Genomic DNA, 18498 nt, shown 5'->3' with positions numbered 1-18498 from the left:
GCAAGCATATCATATGGAAGCAGTTAGAGAATTTTGAAGATTATTTAAGACATCATTAACAACTTACGATGTAATACTCAAGACATATGGGGTTTGCTTTAGCTCATTCAGTTTTTGTATGTTAACAAGGTCAAACATGTTGTTTGAAAAATTATATCAACTGGTTTTGTTATTGACAAACATGGCAGGATCTTATAAGTTTAGGATGCTTTTAAAAGTTGCTTTTCTCTTGAGGGTAAAATATTTTTATTTTTCTTAAATGTTTAGGTCAAAAGTACCAGGCAACAGGGAATGGATTTTTGTGAAGGTTTTTATTTTTACGTTTAAGAAGGCAAAGTTATTCTGAACCGAGTTACAGAAAGGGAACTAGATCTCCATTTCCCATTCTGCTGTAGCTCAATATTTTAGAAAAAGTTAATGGCTAATCCCAAATTACAGCACTGTACTGAAATGTTTGCAAAACAAAATTTTGAAACATATTTTCCTTGAATATAAAGTTTAAGATGGCACAGTAAAAGAATTTATTACTGAAAAGTGTATGAGTACATATTGTACTATATTTTCATCCATTTTCATTTATACCCAAAACCAAAATAATGTGTAGTTGTTAACATACAAGTATTTGGATCTCAGGGGGGGGAGGGGGGGGGCTGTCCAGAGTTCAAGCAATGGTACTTTTGTTATTTGAGCTCAAATTTAACAAAATCTGCTCTGGCTTATGTTCTTTTAACAATGTTCATGGGATACTTTGAGCATGAAATCAGTTTGAATGCTCAGTTTTGTGTACTGTATCTGATAAGGATACAGTTTATTGGTGTTAATTTAAAATTGATAACATCATTTTATGACTAATATTCCTGAAAACAGTCATATTGTTGCTAAACTACACAGGAACAAGGAAAATTTACTCAACTCCCTAAATAGGGTATTTGTATGTTAAATTTTGAAAAAGGAACATCTGTAAATGTATTTAAGGAATTTGTTTCACAGTCTCTTACTTTCCATTGTGCACTAGGGACTAGGCATAATTTTTTATGCATTTAAGGATACACAAGTCTGTTGCTCACCACTCACTTGAAAAGTTATGGCAATGTTTTTTTTATAAAGGTTTACAATCTCTTATCCATAGTTCTAAAACCCAAAAAGCTCTAAAAACCCAAAATATTTTTATAAGAAAAGTACAGTCAACCCCAAGTATTTGCAGGAGTATGTGTACTACAACCCCTAGCTACAATCTGCGAATACTTGAAACCCCTCTGAAAATGCTCATGCCTGAGTATTTTAATAGTTTTATCACAAAAATGCATCAAGGCAGATATCAAAATGTATACAGTACTGGCCTGGTTGAATCTACTTGTATAATGATTCACACTTAAATTACTGAAATTTTGCTCCTAGGGCTATTAATTAGTCAAAAGCTAACTTACATAAACCTTATTGGTGAAATCTATTGGAGGGTTTTGAATTAGGGATTATGAACCTGTATTTACATATTAAGACAATATTACATGTATAAGAATTAGGTATTTGAAAAATGATTTGAAATAAATTGTAAAGATCTCAATGCTAATAAGAAATGTTCTTGAAAATTAATTGCAGTTCTGTTTTACTCTTTACATAGCACAGTCATATAGGTAGACCATTGATTTTTTGGTAGTCCCTGGTTAGGAATCTCTTTTAATTTGGACAAAATTATGATTGAAACTTTAAAATGTCCATCAAAACTGTAAAATTCCCAACCCCACTGGACTAGTTTACTGGCTGCTGAGTGATTGCGCTAAGTGTTCTGGCACTCATTCTGTTTGTTTAATTTGTTAATGGTGACAGTGATTGTCAAATATTGTTACACTATTTGCTAATTTTGCTTATATTTTTGGTAATTCTTAAGAAAAAAGATTTTTTTAGAATTCCAAAAAATAGGCATTTATTACTGTATAGTATTATTGTTAGAGAATGCCTTGCTGAATCACGTGATATAATATTGAGCAAACACTCATACCTTGCCTAAAATCCATGTATGCTACACATTTAAACGGCAGAGTACAATAGTGGTCAATTTTGCATAAAAAACTAGATTATTGGGAAGATGCACCCCTTCATAAATACAGTAATAAATTTATTTTTAAAATTTGCTTAATAATTTTAATTACTGTAATCCAGTTTCACTAATTCAGGGTTTTTTTTTATTAGCACAAAATGACCTGATGGTACATGTGTTAGGCTTTTGTTGACATTTTTTATACTGGTACTGAAATAGGAACCTGTGCAGTAAATTATTAATAAACTTCTATCATTTATACCTGTATTTCATTTAATTACTTAATTTATATTTAATATTTTTTTAGTGTGTTATCAATGATAAGAGGGGGGGCCATTGCTAGTCTAGAAAAATAAAAAATCTGGCACAGCCTAGGAACCAGGGATGCCAGAAAATTGATGGTCTACCTGTACTGAAGATTTTTATGGAAATGAAATGCATTCACTTTATTTCACCAATTAAAAGCCAAACAGGAATTAATATGAATGTTCATTTACTTAGTCATATTTAATAACAATTACTTTGAATGTTAAATATTCTCCTGTACTTAGTAATTCTAAAATGTGTTTTGTTATTTGACAGCTGAACCTGAAGAGAGTTCAAATTTTAAAGCAGCACAGCAGGTCAAATAAAATAACTCTTTTTTTGTCAGTGATGAATATTTACCAAGAAATACTACAATGTCTTGCTGACCATACATTGTTTCACAGTGAGCTTTCACTACCACCTCAAACTGTGTACAATATGGTTTCTATGGGTGTTTAAAAACTACTGCACTTTAATATTCTTTTCTGACCAGTTTTAATTTATAGATATGGACATATTAATTCACGATACATCATTTTTAAAATTATACCAAATTGTCATATAGGTATATTACTTTAGTTCTTAGCTCACCAGTTATATACTTTGTTAATGATTACAAATAAAAAATTTGCAGTTGTCTACTAGATGTAGCCAGAAAATATTAAAGTAAATGCTATACTACAGTGTTCCCCCTGTATTCGTGGGGGATGTGCACCAGACCCCCTGTAAATGGTTGAAACCCTTATAAAAATGTGTAAAACTGCCTATTTTGTTAGTTGAAACTCAAGAAAAACCCACTGAAAATTTTTATACCTGGTTTTTTAATAATCATACCACAAAAAGTGAATTTGATGATGTACTTGATAAAAAAAAGATGAATTTGTGCATATTTCTCATAGAAAAATACTGCGAATACACAAATTTCCTGTGAATAATGGTTAGATATGGTTCAGAGAGAAATCCATGAATATGTGAATTTGCGAATGCCGAGAACGCAAATATTGGGGGTCCACTGTACTTGATGATGTGAAACAAACACCAGTATAGTATTGGGCTTAGTAATGAACATTCCAATGTTAAAAAAAAAATATTTAAAAAATCCTTGCTGTCATAGAACATCAAAATAGCTGTGTAAGATTATCACATATTTTTTCAGCTTTATTGGCAAAATATGTAAAGAAAAGTTTTCTTTTGTACAAAATGTTCTCTAGCTTAAGTATGTAGTATATAGTATAAATTATGTAATTTATACACAAGAGAGTCATGGTTGACAAACTTGATTCAAGAAGGGTAATGTTGAAAACATCATTGTTGCTCATAATGAAGGATTGTATTTTAAATAAAAGTTTTAAATAAGAAAAGTTCTTGTACTTGTCAGTTTGCAAGGGATTTTGTATATATTTAGCATTGCAACAAACAAAATGTACTGCTTTCTGATGAGCATTTATTAATTTTTTTCATAATTATCAGTAAACCTGAAAACTGCATATCCATCCAATCAAAAAGTCTTAATTACTGTTGGAGAATTCCACTTTCATTATATGTGAAAGGAACAATTGTCTTTAGACATGGGAGCGAACCAAAAAGAGTTTTGGTACTAATGCCTGGGAACAACAAAGAAATAAATAGTTTTGGTACTGCTACCTGTGTTTTTTACACCTTAATGGAATACTTGTGTGTGTGAGGTAGAAAATAAGAGAAAAATTATGTGTATACTTATTACTACAATTATGTTTGCACTGAAGACCAATTATCTGGAAGTGATTATTGTGATGTTCAAAGTCTGATACTGCTAAACTCTTCTTTACACCTTTCCTTTATGCCCTTGTTTAATATATTTTTTTTCCCTACATGACTCCTGTTATTCAAACCATTAATATGTATAGATATGCTAACTATGCATAGGAAGTGAAAATATTAAATGACTGGTACAAGGGAATTTCTATACATCATAAGAGACACTTTTATTTGGTTATTAACTTACATATTGCCTTGAGCTGGAGACTGAGAAGAGGCAAAACATCCTGAATATTAGGTAAACAAACTCTATTTAACTTACAACTCCAGAGGACTAAAATCCGTTTCACTTTTGGGGATTCATTCAAATTTATTCCCTTAATAATAGTTGGTAAATAGCAAGATGAGTAAGTTTCATAAAAACATGATGGAGAATTATCTTCATCATTTAGAGATGTGCTGTCAGTCACAAGATACTGGGGGAAAATATAATTCTGACCATCATTCTGTGAATCATAAGAGGTCAATGACTGCAAAGCAGAGTGTATTCTATGTTCCAGAGATTGTATGCTGTTCAAAGTTTCTGCATTTTGGCTGGAAATCCTGGGATAGAGGCTTGCCTTTAAAACATTTTGGGTGTCTTGCAAAGAATTGCCGTTATAGCTGGATGAAGTCTCAAACTGAGCTTCATTATTATTTACTTTAGAAGTATCAGTACTTATTTGCAATGATAATGGTGTCTCAGAGGCAGTCTCCATTGCCTGAAGACATTTTTTATCCGATACAGATTTTGGTAACTCTTCTGTTGGTAAGTCTTCTGAAATTGAACAAATTTTTGATGAAAATGTTATTTCATGAATCATACTACAGTATATTTTATCTATTTACTACCAATCAGTATCTTGGCTATGAAGAATGGACTCTAGAGGGTAATATCATTCTTACCTGGCAAAGAAGTGGCATATTCAACAATACACTGCAACACTTCAGCTACAGTATGAGCTATATCAGACAGGTGGTCACTTATTTCATCTGTAAAAATTTTATTCATTAAACATCATTTTAGTGCATGATTAGACTAAGTTGACTTGCTGATCTTAAACTGTCTTTAAATCAAGAATTACTAACTTGCTCCTTACTTAAATACTTAGCATTGGGTATCAAAGCCGTGACAATTTTTCACTACATTAAGTATAATAGCTACATTAAATTTTCACTCAAACACTTACTCCTGGCCATAATACCGAACAAGATTGGTAAGAGAGACTAGAGATGAATTATAGAGTAGACAAGTAAATTGAAGTGAATATAGAATTTAGGCCAAAGGCCAAGCACTGCTACTTATGAGGTCATTCAGCGCTGAAACAAAAGTTGACAGTAAAAGGTTTGAAAAGTGTAACAGGAGGTGGAGAGGTTGAAAAGTAAGATGGAGTGAAGAGAATATGAAAGGCGGTACAGTAAAAGGAATGAAGGGGGTTGCAGTTAGGGGTCAAAGGCATACTGCAAAGAACCGCATGAGGTGCACTGATGGCTCTACCCCCTACCGAGGAGTAGACTAGTGACCACTAAGGAGCACATGGGACATTTTGTGCAAGATCAAAGCTCATCATTGGTTTTGTCACCCTTTCCCTCAAAGGGCTTACACATGAAGGGAACTCTTTCCATTCTTGTCCTATGCTCTTCCTGGCTGAACTTCCATCAGGTCTAGGTTTTCAACTTATGCCCCTTTTTCATATCCACAGCTTTTTTATCAAATGCTCCTCAAACCTTTTTATTAAATGTCCAGGCCATCTCTCCACCAATTCCTCATTCATGAAATGAACTTCCAACATACCCCAGGCAAAAATCTTAACATTCTATGGTCACACGCAACTGAATTCTCTAGAATTTTTCTTGTCAGTGTCTATGGTATTTCTGCTTTACAGCATTACAGGCCTAATTTACCCATTATAAGTATTCTAACTCTCTCTCTATACTAAAGGCACATTCTTTTTGCCACCATCTAATTATCTCTAATTCACTTATGTTGCAGCTACTCTCTCACAATTCCATTTCATCATCAAGTATATGTCCCTAAGGTACCTATCCCCCTATGACCTACCTACCTATGACAATAGGGTTGTCAACTCCTCTCTTTTTTCATATTTGCTCCTAAAGTACATTTCAGGATAACAGAATATTAATTTCATGAATAGTATCTGGTAATCTCTTTTGACTTGTAAAGGATAAAAACTTCTTCCCAACATCTTTTCCACAAGAGCATGGCCACTTTCTTGACTGTACTTATTCCTTTGCTTCTTTTCCAGTCACCATAAACTTTCTTTCGCTTGCTTTGAATTACAGTTCTCTCATCAACATTCCACTCTTCAGATTTCCACCTCCTCAGATTATGCTGCTAACATTAGATTATCTGCCTCTAGTAGGTCCCCGAGACCCGCTTTTTTGCTCTCCTTTGGAGGTCTGTCCATTACAAAGCAAACAAAGGCTTGTGCTGCTGGGGTTAGTGTCTTGGCATTCCATTTCATGTCTCCTATGGGGTTATAAAAACTCAGTGACTCCGTAACATGCTAAGTTACTGCCACAGGTTGGGGGTCTGTAGTTATGGAGTTCCATTTGACAACGTCTGTCTCATCTAAAGAGAGAGAGAGAGAGAGAGAGAGAGAGAGAGAGAGAGGAGAGAAGGAGAGGGGGGGGGGGGGGGGGGGGTAATTGGTGGTTGGATGGTTAACGACTGAATTGGTTGTTGGTGAGTTCTGGGTTGTCTGCTGGTGCTGTTGGCTGTTAGAGTTCATGTTTTGGAGGCAGTCTTTGATCAGTCTTTGGTGAGAGCTGGTGAAGATCAGTAGTGTTGGCAGCGGTCTGTTAAGTCTTGAGGGAATTGAAAGTCATTTGAGTAGTGTGTTATTGGTTTGTTGCTGATTGTTGTTGGGTTGGTTATTGGTTGCTTGGAGTTGTTGTAACTGTGTTGGATTTATTGTGCTTGTGAGTTTTGTGAGTTGTTATGGTTGTTGATGTTGTTGTTGTTGGGGAGCTGTTGTGATTTCTTGATGTGGTTGCGAGTTGTTGAGGGTTGTTGTTGGTGAGCTATTGTGATCCCTTGGTTTTGTTAGTGTGTGTGTGTTGCCTTTTTGTTGTGTTGTTGAGTTCTTTGTTGTTTGCTGTGTTGTTGAGTTGTGGGGTTGTGGTCCTTGGGTGTTGTGTTGTTGGGTTGTGGTTCTTGGTTGTTGTTGTTGGTGTCTAAGTGACCTCGACCAGCGGACAGCACAGCATAGCCTGGAGTCTGGAGTTGGGTGAGTACATGCGTTTGTATTTTTTTTTGTTCTGTGTGTAGGTGTAGGTCAATTGCCCTGCGTGTATTCTGTAGTGTAAAGAGGAAAGTGTGACTGAGGGTGAGTTTGGTAGTTGGATTGATTAGGTTTATGTGGGGGGGATTTACTTGCTTGTTTTTATGCTTTGTATCCCGCCACATGGTGTGGATACAGGGTGACCTGGCTGACATTTACCTTATGGAGGAGTTATGGGAGTTCCATTTAACAACGTCTTAGAGAGAGAGAGCGTAATTGGTGGATGGATGGTTAACGACTGAATTGGCTGTTGGTGAGTTCTGTGTTGTCTGCTGGTGCTGTTGGAGTTAGTTCTGTGTTTTGGAGTCAGTCTTTAGTCAGAGCCGGTGATGATCAGTAGTGTCGGCATTGAAAGTCAGTTAAATTATGTGATATTGATTTGTTGTTTAGTTGTTGTTAAGTTTGAATTGTTTGCTTTACAGTTGTTGTGCCTGTGTTGTTAGATTTGTTGTGCTTATGAGTTTCTGTTGAGTTATGTGTAAAGTGTTGTGTTTGTGAGTTGAGGGTTGTTGTTGGTGAGCTGTTGATTCCCTTGTGATTCCTTCGTGGGTTTTTAGTGTGTGTTGCCTTTTGTGTTGTTGTTTTTTGTGTAGTGATTGTTTGTGCAGTGGTTGCTTTTGTTTCCTGTGTTGTTGATTTGCCTTGTTTGTTGTTGAGTTGTGGTTGTGTTCCTTGTTTGTTGTTGTGTTGTGGTCCTTGGGTGCTGTGTTGTTGGGTTGTGGGGTTGTGGTCCTTGGTTGTTGTGTTGTTGTTGAGTTGTGGTCTTTGGTTGTTGGGTTGTGGTTCTTGATTGTGTCTTTGTTGTTGGTGGTGTCTCAGTGACCTCGACCAGCGGACAGCACAGCATAGCCCTGAGTATCTGGAGTTGGGTGAGTACATGTGTTGTGTTTTTTGTTCTGTGTGCAGGTTGTCCTGCGTGTATTCCATAGTGTAAAGAGGAAAGTGTGGTGAGTGTGAGTTTGGCAGCCGGATTGGTTAATTTTATGTGGGGGGGGGGGTGGGGGGGGGGGGGGGGGGGGATTTTGCCCGCTTGTTTTTTGAGCTTGTGATCCTGCCACAACCTAAGTACCTTGCAGGTAGTGAAGAACTTTACTCCCTAATGGAAACCAACAGTTCTTGCATTACAAATATCATGCAGTAGAACATATAAAACAAAAAGGTTCACAGTATTCAAATATATAATGGTGGGTTCCAAATCTTGCTCAGGTGTGGAATTTTCGGCCATATCACCCAACTAAACATACCAGTTTTCCTTTTTAAAAATGCTTCTGTTTTCATAGCAAAAAATATAAGCAACAGAATTTGCCATTATAATTATTAAAGGCATACCTTCACAGAAATTTGACAATTTCTGTGACTTAGAAGTACTGTAGAAACCATCCAAAATTATAATAACAAAACACCCTTGCACAAATAATATTTTCACTTCTCAAATTATACATAGAAAAAATTTAGAAACATGTTGGATTCCTGCCCATGTAGATATTAAAGGAATGAAGAAGCTGATAAAATCCATTGTAATCAATAAATGACAGAATATAATGAGCAGTGGACATGATACTGTATAACAAATCAGAGCAAATCAAGCCCAATGTTGAAATAAGGCCTTCATCATACCAAAAGGGCAAATGTACACTCATAATGAACCAGCCTTCTTAAGCAGAGACTAGTTTAACAATAACAATAAAAATTTTGTGTGAATGTCTAAAATATAATTTACAACAAATGTCAAGTTTTGGAAACAAATCAGTTCCAAAACTTTCACCATAATCCCACTAATTCCTAATTAACCAATTTACAGTTTCTCATTGGGACTTGAACTGGAGTATAATGTTTAGGCCAAAGACCATGCACTGGGAAATGTGAGGTTCATTCAGCACAGAAAAGGATACCGAGAGTACATAAAAGTTTTAAAGGTGGAACAGGAGGAAAACCTTGCAGTTGCACTATGAAGCAATTGTTAGGAGAGGGTGGAAAGTAAGATGGAAGAAAGAGACCATGAAGAGAGGCACAGTTAAAGGAATGAAAGGGATTGTAGCTATGGGCCAAAGGGATGTGACAAAGAATCTTATGTGATGCCTACAGTGCACTGCACAACTTGCACTGATGGCAACACCCCCTACGGTGTGCAGTGGTTAAGGATCTTTAATTTGAAAAATAAAATTTAAACTTTATTATTAATATACAAACGAACACTTCTGACCAGCCCTGTAAGAGCTAAATAAATGAACTTGATGAACTAGTTAAGCTACTTTATAATAACAGTACACTTGCAGAAATCTATGTTGTATCAGGATCAAAGGGCAAATAATTTCTTTAATGCATTTACTGAATTTATTCTGAAGATTTTCTTTATTATCAGGTACAGTAATTTATCCAGACCACTGAGTCAATAGTAGCTCTCATGGGCTGGCACATATAGTTTGTTCTAATGAATAAAAGCCAAATCTGATTGAATGAATTATAATTTTTGTTGAAGGTAAAGATTCTAAGAAAATTTCCTTCTGCAAGGTGTTTCAAGACGTCATTCATTAAGCAGTAGAGTATAGTAGTATACTGAAATGAAGAGTGCCAATGTATTAACATAAAAGGTCTAAAATAAATACTATATAACTTCTTACCTGAGACTGAACCACACGATTCTGATATGTAAATCAATGCGCTGATCAGAAGATTTCCACTTAGGAACCAGAGATATTCAGTTGGACAAATGGAGGAGAATATGCCCTTAACTTCATGCAAAATCATCCACTGTAAATAATTCACCTTTCAGGAATTACAGTAATACAATTAGCTCTGGCATAAAACACAAACCTTCAAGTTTTAAATCCCAAGACATGATTGAATAAAATGATAACTTCACCATGTTGCAAAAAAGCTGAGCATCCAAATCCAGAATTCATACCCATCACACCATAAGTATTCTATCTCTCTACTATAAGCACATTTTTTACCAGTATTCTATTCTGCTATCCCTCTTCTTTGGACATGTTATCACCTGATGATTCTGGCTATGTGTGTAGATTTGTCACAAATTTTACTTGCTTTACTGCCTTGATTTCATTGTTCTCTTCATTTACTTTGACTATTTGTAACACCATTAAAATATTTCTTGCCACTAACAGGTTGTTTAGCTACTGTTAACAAGGAGCTCCTTGTATGTACTGTACAGTTATGGAGAAGTAATGGCGGTAGTTTATATTTGACAACATCTCCAAGGGTTACGTGAAACTGAGAGAGAGAGAGAGAGATTGGCTGAGGAATAAATGGGAGTGATTGAATGGTGGTCGTGTGTGTCTGTTGTGGCGCTCAGTTGTGTATATCAGTGGCAGTAGTGTGTTAAGGGAGTCGTAAGAAGTAAGGCATTCACTGAAGTCATAGAGTTGGTTTGGACAGCAGTCTTATTCGTTGATGGTTAGTTGATGTTTTGTTATTTGGTAAATTTTGGTGTTGTAAAGTTGTTGTGCGTGTCTGTCTGGTTGTGATGAAGTTAAAGAGGTTGGTCATGCCTTTCGGTGCCTGTGAATGGCAGTTGGGGGCAGTGTTGGTGTTGGTGTTGGCGGGCTGTTGTGCTGGGTTGAGTTGTGTGGTTATCGTATTGTTTCTAGCTGTTGGTGTTCGTCTGCTCAGTGATTTGTCAGGTTGTTAAGTTGTTGTGGGGTTGTGGTTCTCGGTTGGTTGTTTTGCGTTGTGATTATCGGCGGTGGTTGTGTCTCGACTAGCCTATATCCAGCAGAGACCACAGCCTAGCCTTGAGTATCTGGAGCCTGAGGTGAGTACGTGTTTGTGTTTTGTGTATTCGGTATTTCGTTGAACCAATTGTCCTGCGGGTAAAAAGTAACGTAAAGGGGAAGGTGTGGCTGTGGTAAATTTTGTCAGCTTGTACGATTAATGTAATTGTGGGGAGTTTGCTTGCATTTTTTTTACTTAGCTTTGATTCTGCCACACAGTTATTTCCATTTCAATGCAGAACTATGCAGACTTTGTTGAGGTCTGCTATAGTTTTTGTCTTTTCTTCTTTCATGTTTCTTTTCCTTTGGGGGGAGGTGTTATTAGACACTTACCTCTGATAATTATTGTACTCTTAGCTAGTTAACATTGCTTCCTGCATCTCTACTTCTTTCTAACTTCCTCCTATTCACTGAAGAAAAACTCTAACACTGGTTAAATTCCCAGCCAATCTCAATTCCTGACGCCTCCATCTCTATCATCAAGGGGTATGCTATATGAACTCTTATTATATTTAAGGAAAAAACGTCAGTTCTAATGTCCTCTTGACTTCTATAATGGGGATAAATGACATTATAAAGCCACAGAAACACCCTGAATGCTTGATTTTGATTCATCTAATTTGTTCGTACAAATCTGGAATCTGTCTAAACCACAGCTGTGCTCACAAACCTTGCTGAATGCAATGAAGGAAGATTTTTTTTTTTGCAAGTAAGGAAATTGATGGCTGAACTGAGTTCCTATGACCTATGGATCCATTTCTGTCTGGTATGTGATATTCTCAATTCCAGGTGATGAGTTCTTAACAGTGGTCAAGGTTTCATACTTAATTCTCTTTAGTCAAGTTCACTCTACAATAAAAAAAAAAACCTTCTTACTGGGCACTGATGACTGCCTTCTGCATAGGAGATTATACATCAAAACTATAATTCTTTAAACCCTGAGTCTCCATCAAAGAAGATGAGTGAGCAGCTGGCTTTCACCAGAGGAAATCGAGATGGACATACCTAGTGTCATGGGACAAGGCCATCCTCACTAGAGGCCAGCCAAAACACAACTCTCTTTCACCGACTCTCTATAGTGACTGTCCGTACTACGCTTACAAATTCATCCGCTTAACTGAAACCAATACATACTACTTGTTTTTAATGCTGTCAAGCCAAGTTGAAGCAAGATAGATTCCTCCTTGGAACAATGCAAGTCAATGCAGGGACTCCATGTCAAGGATTAGGTCATGGTTAACATGCTTGGAATGACTGCTGATTCCTTGACACTAGTCCTCAATTGACCACAAATCAGTAACTGTCATGATCATAGTCAACAATGACATAAGACACAAAGGTGACTGCTGGTAAGAGAGCTGCATTTCAGTCGTAGTGGGTGCAATCCCAAAGATGACCTGAGTAATGCAAATCTATCCTCCAGATCTCTGATGAAGTGCAGATAGAACTCCAGATGAGAGCAACTTTGGTATGGTAAAAAAAAGTATTTACTGGATATTTTAAAGTCTCTACATCAGTACAGTTGTGGGCAGCGGGGCTAACAGTGGGAAAGGCTGTCCTCATCAGTACAGTGTCAATCAGTGGTAAGGCAAGAACTCCTGAAGGAAAGGCACCTGAAAGGGTAGTAGCCACTAAAATGTGAGGCAGAGCAGAGAAGGTGTTATCTATCAACTAGCCTCCATAACTCTCCCAAGGTTCCAACCTGAAGAAAACAAAGCCTTCTTTCAAGAAGGCCAATAAAAGGCTGCCAATGGCAATCACATTCGCTGGATGAATGATGGCCAAAGAGGCAAACAATAAAGTTGGCCAGCCAGCAAGGAAGGAATCAAGTACATATACAGACAGAGCAAAAGAGGCCAGAGCTAGCAGGTCAACACTAACTGCCTGGCTAGACAAACACAGGGACACCTGCCAAAGAGCAAGTGAAGAATTGGGGGAAAGTTTTTCTTTTGATACAAACCATTAAATAAAATTGGTGGTCAGGGTTAACAAAATTTAATATTAAGAGTTTATCCTATACTTAAAGCAATCTTTTTTTTTCAAAATGTGCAATTGGTGGTCAGGCTTGTGATAATTCAATATTAAGAACTTATCCTATCCGTGAAGTTTTGCTTTTTCAAGTGCAATTATGCATTTGCAAGTAGGAGAATTAGGAAACTACAAACAATTGTAAATTGATTTCTAAATTTGATATTTCTAAACTTAGAATGAAACAAAAAACTAAATTTTCCTATTCTGAACTCACTATCATTTTCATTTTTAAGAGGCATTTCAAGATGAACAAGAAATGTGAAAAAATTTGGTTAGCAGATTTGGACATATCTCATGATCTAGGTTTAGGTTTATTTTACAGTTAAAGAACTTTCTTTGAAAGAGAAAAAAATCATTTTCATGATCAAATTAATTATTTGGATACTTACCAGCTGTTAAAGTTAGCTTTATCTTCATGATCGGTATTTTAAAAAAATCAAAACAAACTTATTTCACTTGCTAGGACTCTTTTTATTCACCTGTTTCTCACCAGATGGTGCTGGAATGTTTTATGTTCTGCCATTTTTCTTCATGACCACCCACTAAGATCTGGGGAGGCTGGGTGGGTTTCCACTTTAACAGTAGGTAAGTATCCAAATAATTAATTTTATCATGAAAATCATCATTATCTGGAATGAATCTTATCTACTGGTAAAGTTAGCTGACTACCACACTGAATGAGGATGGTGAGTTAGTACAGCCCAAGAAACAGAGTTCAGCCAAGCAAACTAAAAGCTTTTTAATGAGATAAAGCTTCTCAATATTCCTGCCTGATGTGCGATCCTTACTGGCAAGTACAGATGACACCCCCCACCCATTCATGGTTCAAGATTCACAGCTTCACTTATTTGCTTATTTTTCTGTGGAACTTATCTTCAAATTATTCGTGGAAAATTTGGTAATTCACAGATTTTTTCATCAGGCAATATTCACTAATTACTGTATTTTCAAGTTATTTTCGTGACTATGCATACAGTGTTCCCCCAGTATTCACGGGAGATGGGTGCCAAAACCACCCCCACGAACAGTTAGAACCCGTGAATAGTTGAAACCTCTATAAAAATGCTTCAAACTGCCTAGTATTTTGTTAGTTAAAACTCAAGAAAAGCCGACTAAAAATGTTTATACCTGGTTTTGTACATAGGTTTCATCACAAAAAGTGCACTTTATGATGAAAAAAAAACAAGAATTTGTGAATATTTCTCAGAGAAAAATACTGAGAATAGGTAAATTTTCAAGGAATATTGCTGGATGTTCCAGAGAGAAATCCGCAAATCCAGAGCCCACAAATACGAGGGGTTCACTGTACTGTTATTTTTTATGATAAAAAATGCTTTGCTAATTTTCAAATATTAATAATAATGTAAACAGCAAAATAGTAATCAAATGTATTTTTCTAATGTATATTTAAATTGTACATGTATTCCTTAACTCAGAGAGAGAGAGAGAGAGAGACCTTACCTTACAGACCTTACACTTCGTTCGGGTTGCCCCAGGTCCCTCAGTGTGAGGCGCCTCTAATGTCTACCAGAGAGTTGCTAGTACATCTTCCGGTATATTTTTGCATCTCCAATTCTTGGATGGTCTGGATGCAGTTTAGATATTTGTCGAGCTTATTCTTAAACACATCTACGCTCACTCCTGATATATTCCTCAGATGAGCTGGCAACGCATTGAATAGACGCTGCATTATCGATGCTGGTGCGTAGTGGATTAATGTTCTGTGTGCTTTCCTTATTTTTCCTGGTATAGTTTTGGGCACTATTAATCTACCTCTGCTTGCTCTTTCTGATATTTTTAGTTCCATGATATTTTCTGTTATTCCTTCTATCTGTTTCCATGCCTGAATTATCATGTAGCGTTCTCTTCTCCTTTCTCAGACTATTATAATTTTAAGGATTGTAGTCTTTCCCAGTAGTCTAGGTCCTTAACTTCTTCTATTCTAGCTGTAAAGGACCTTTGTACACACTCTATTTGTGCAATATCCTTTTGATAGTGTGGGTACCATATCATATTGCAATATTCAAGTGGACTACGAACATATGTTTTATAAAGCATAATCATGTGTTCAGCTTTTCTTGTTTTGAAGTGCCGTAACAACATTCCCATTTTTGCTTTACATTTTGCCAACAGAATGGCTATTTGATCATTGCATAACATGTTCCTATTCATCATCACACCAAGGTCTTTAACTGCTTCCTTATTTGTGATTGTCTCATTATTAGGTCCCCTATATGCATATAGCTTTCCTTCTCTGTCTCCATAATTTATTGATTCAAATTTATCAGAGTTAAATACCATCCTATTTACCTCTGCCCAATCATATACTTTGTTAAGGTCTCTTTGTAGAGCGTTCCTATCTTCAATCACAAGTAATTTCTCTACTTATTCTTGTGTCATCAGCGAAACTACTCATACCGAATCCTTAACATTACTGTCTATGTCTTCAATCATAATAACAAACAATATTGCAGCTAGCACCGTACCTTGTGGCACACCGGATATTACCTTGGTTTCATCCGATTTCTCATCGTTTGCAATAACTATCTGTTTTCTGTTGTGTAAAAATTCTTTTAACCATCTTCCTACTTTATCTACGATATTGTGTTTTCTAATTTTCTTTGCTAATATATTATGGTCTACTTTGTCAAAAGCTTTTGCAAAGTCTAGATAAACCACATCTGTCATTTTTTTTTTTTTTTTTCCGCTTTTCATTTTATTTTTGAATATGTTCTCACGTGGACTAACAGTTGGGTTTGTGTACTTTTTCCGGGTACGAAACCGTGTTGTCCTATATTAAACAATTATTTTTTATTAAATGTTTCATAATATTTTTCTTCATTACCCTTTCATACACTTTCATAATATGTGATGTTAGACTCACAGGCCTATAATTACTTGCCTCTAGTCTTGATCCACTTTTGAAAGTAGGGGTGATATATGCTAATTTGTGCTCATCATAAGAAAGAGAGAGAGAGAGAGAGAGAGAGAGAGAGAGAGAGAGAGGAGAGGAGAGAGAGAGAGAGAGACGAGAGAGAGAGAGAGAGAGAGAGAGAGAGAGAGAGAATTATGAAAAGCCTGGGGCAAGAAACAGACTTGTAAGCTTTGCCCTGGTAGTAAACTGGTTTTCTCTCCCCTCTATACAAGAGGGACCTCCTTATTGAAATGATGAAATGATATTAAAGGTAATATTGAAATATCAAAATGATATTAAAGTGATACTGGAATATTGAAATAATATTAGTATTACTGTAAAGTATGTTTGGATGACAGTTTAGGTATACAGGCAGTCCTCGGGTTATGGCAAGGGTTCTGTTCCCAGCAGGGCGCTGTAAGCCGAAAATTGCCTCAACCTAAATCATCATAAATATAATGGGAATAAATAGCAACAGCACTGTAAGTCCTGGTTACAGCACTGTAAAGCAGGTCAACAGTGCCATGAGGCACCTTAAGTCCAGAATGACTTAACCTGAATTTTATGCAACCCAGAGACTGCCACACATGTAAGCATATCAACTCTCTCTCTCAAGTTATTCTTTCACCAGTAATTCATGGATAATTTTACTCTTTTGTGTTAAATATAAGACAACCCCCCATATTTCTCTCTCTCTCTCTCTCTCCTCTCTCTCTCTCTCTCTCTCTCTCTCTGTACTTCATATATCCTTTAATGAAATATGAATTACTGTATCATTAACATAAAAACTCTGGGAAGTTCACAAAGCCCTCGTCAAATGAGTGCATACATATATATGTGTGTATTACAAATTTTCTTTATTAATTAGATGTGGGCTCCATGACAACACGCTATTGGCTGAAGGTGTTGGAAGTAGTCAATCACAAAGCTTGTAGCTCAGAGGCTTTGTGTTTTACAAGTCAGAAGGGGAGAGAGAGAGAGAGAGAGAGAGAGAGAGAGAGACGAGAGAAGAAGAGAGAGAGGAGAGAGAGAGAGAGAGAGAGAGACTGATTTTTTAATGTATATGTAACATTTATGATTATTTGTTTTCTAAAGTTACTTTGTCATTAATTTTTTCATATTTTCCATGCTATAATTACAGCTTGTTGCATTTCATTAACTAAGAAAATATAGTAAAATATACTAGTACATTACGTAGGATTTTAGCATAAATCTGTGGAATTCCTAGTCTTTTTCTGGTAGACAAGCAGGAGAGAAGTGTAGCCCTGTCAATCATTTTGCCATAGAAGTGAAGGGTGCTTGGCGCCCCCCCTTTCTCTCTCTCTCTCTCTCTCTCTCTCTCTCTCTCTCTCTCTCTCTCTCCTTCTTCTCTCTCTCCCTCTCACTCTCTCTCTCTCTCTCTCTTAATGATATATGAATTACTGTTTCATAACCAAATATTCAAAACAAATTGAAACTGTATGAGAGAAAATGGCTGTGCCTGAATATAGGGGTAGCTTGATTAGCTGTCACATGTAAGCCATATAGTACGTACTATTTTTAAGGGTAATGTTGTAAGATGACTCTTAAATTATATTAAAGTTAAATGTTTAGGATGATGGTTTAGGGTATACTATGTATTTGGTGTTTGAACTATTAAAGTAAGCAGAAAACTATTAAAATAGGCAGTTATAAGCATTTTTAGCAGGGGTCTCCGGTGTCTGAACTCTTAAAATAGGCAGTTATCTGCATTTTTGAAAGGGTGTCAAGTATCCAAGGATATTAGATACTTCCGAGGGTAAGGTACTTGTAGTGAGACTTGTCAGAGAATCCTTACTGAAGGAAAAAGGGACTCTATCCTGTAGAGTACTGGTGACTCCTGTGCCTGAGTCGGAAGTCCTAAACAGACACTCCAAAAGTAAAGACATACACTCTACATGTAATTATTACCCTAATATTATATGAAGGTGTGCTCCTCTACCCCAATGTGCACCTTCATGCTCCAAAAATTCAATAGCAGGATTCCTAACAACTAATGATAGGATGAAAAGCCAAGGTTATTATCATATTTGATTCAGGAGAAAGAGTCACCACGGCAACGACAGGACTAAGGGCTTAAAACCTCATGCTGAAATTGAACATTCACAAAAAATGAGAGAAAAATAGATATATCTAGGAGAACATTTTAAATTAAATATAAATATCATTATGATATAGAAGCCATGATGATTATCTCCATAAAAGGTAAAATACTAAGGAATCAACTGTGTGTGTATAGACATTAGCCATCTTTGACATAAGAGTGCTTGGCCTTTTAATGCCACAGATCAATTCTTAAATTCTCCTATCAAAAGTTTATGTCTGTCTAAGTAAACCATTAAAAATTCTAACTGGACATACAACTGCCATTATTCCATT

At 36.2% G+C, this 18498-nt stretch overlaps 1 protein-coding gene across 2 annotated transcripts in view; it reads right to left on the bottom strand.

Annotated features, from left to right (window-relative positions):
- Positions 1-3922: 3922 nt before the first annotated feature.
- LOC135220517 (uncharacterized) overlaps positions 3923-18498 on the bottom strand; it is a 121000-nt gene continuing 106424 nt past the window's right edge. For both annotated transcript variants that reach the window (XM_064257670.1, XM_064257669.1), the window contains exons 6-8: positions 10047-10176; positions 5027-5113; positions 3923-4898 (exon numbers count right to left, since the gene is read on the bottom strand). In XM_064257670.1, the coding sequence (XP_064113740.1) occupies positions 4309-4898; positions 5027-5113; positions 10047-10176 (807 nt within the window). In that variant the 3' untranslated portion in view covers positions 3923-4308. The remainder of the gene's footprint in view (positions 4899-5026; positions 5114-10046; positions 10177-18498) is intronic.

The sequence above is a fragment of the Macrobrachium nipponense genome, chromosome 2 (assembly GCF_015104395.2).
Source record: "Macrobrachium nipponense isolate FS-2020 chromosome 2, ASM1510439v2, whole genome shotgun sequence".
In the NCBI taxonomy this organism is placed as follows: Eukaryota; Metazoa; Arthropoda; class Malacostraca; order Decapoda; family Palaemonidae; genus Macrobrachium; species Macrobrachium nipponense.
This window is presented reverse-complemented; position numbering and strand designations above follow the sequence as displayed.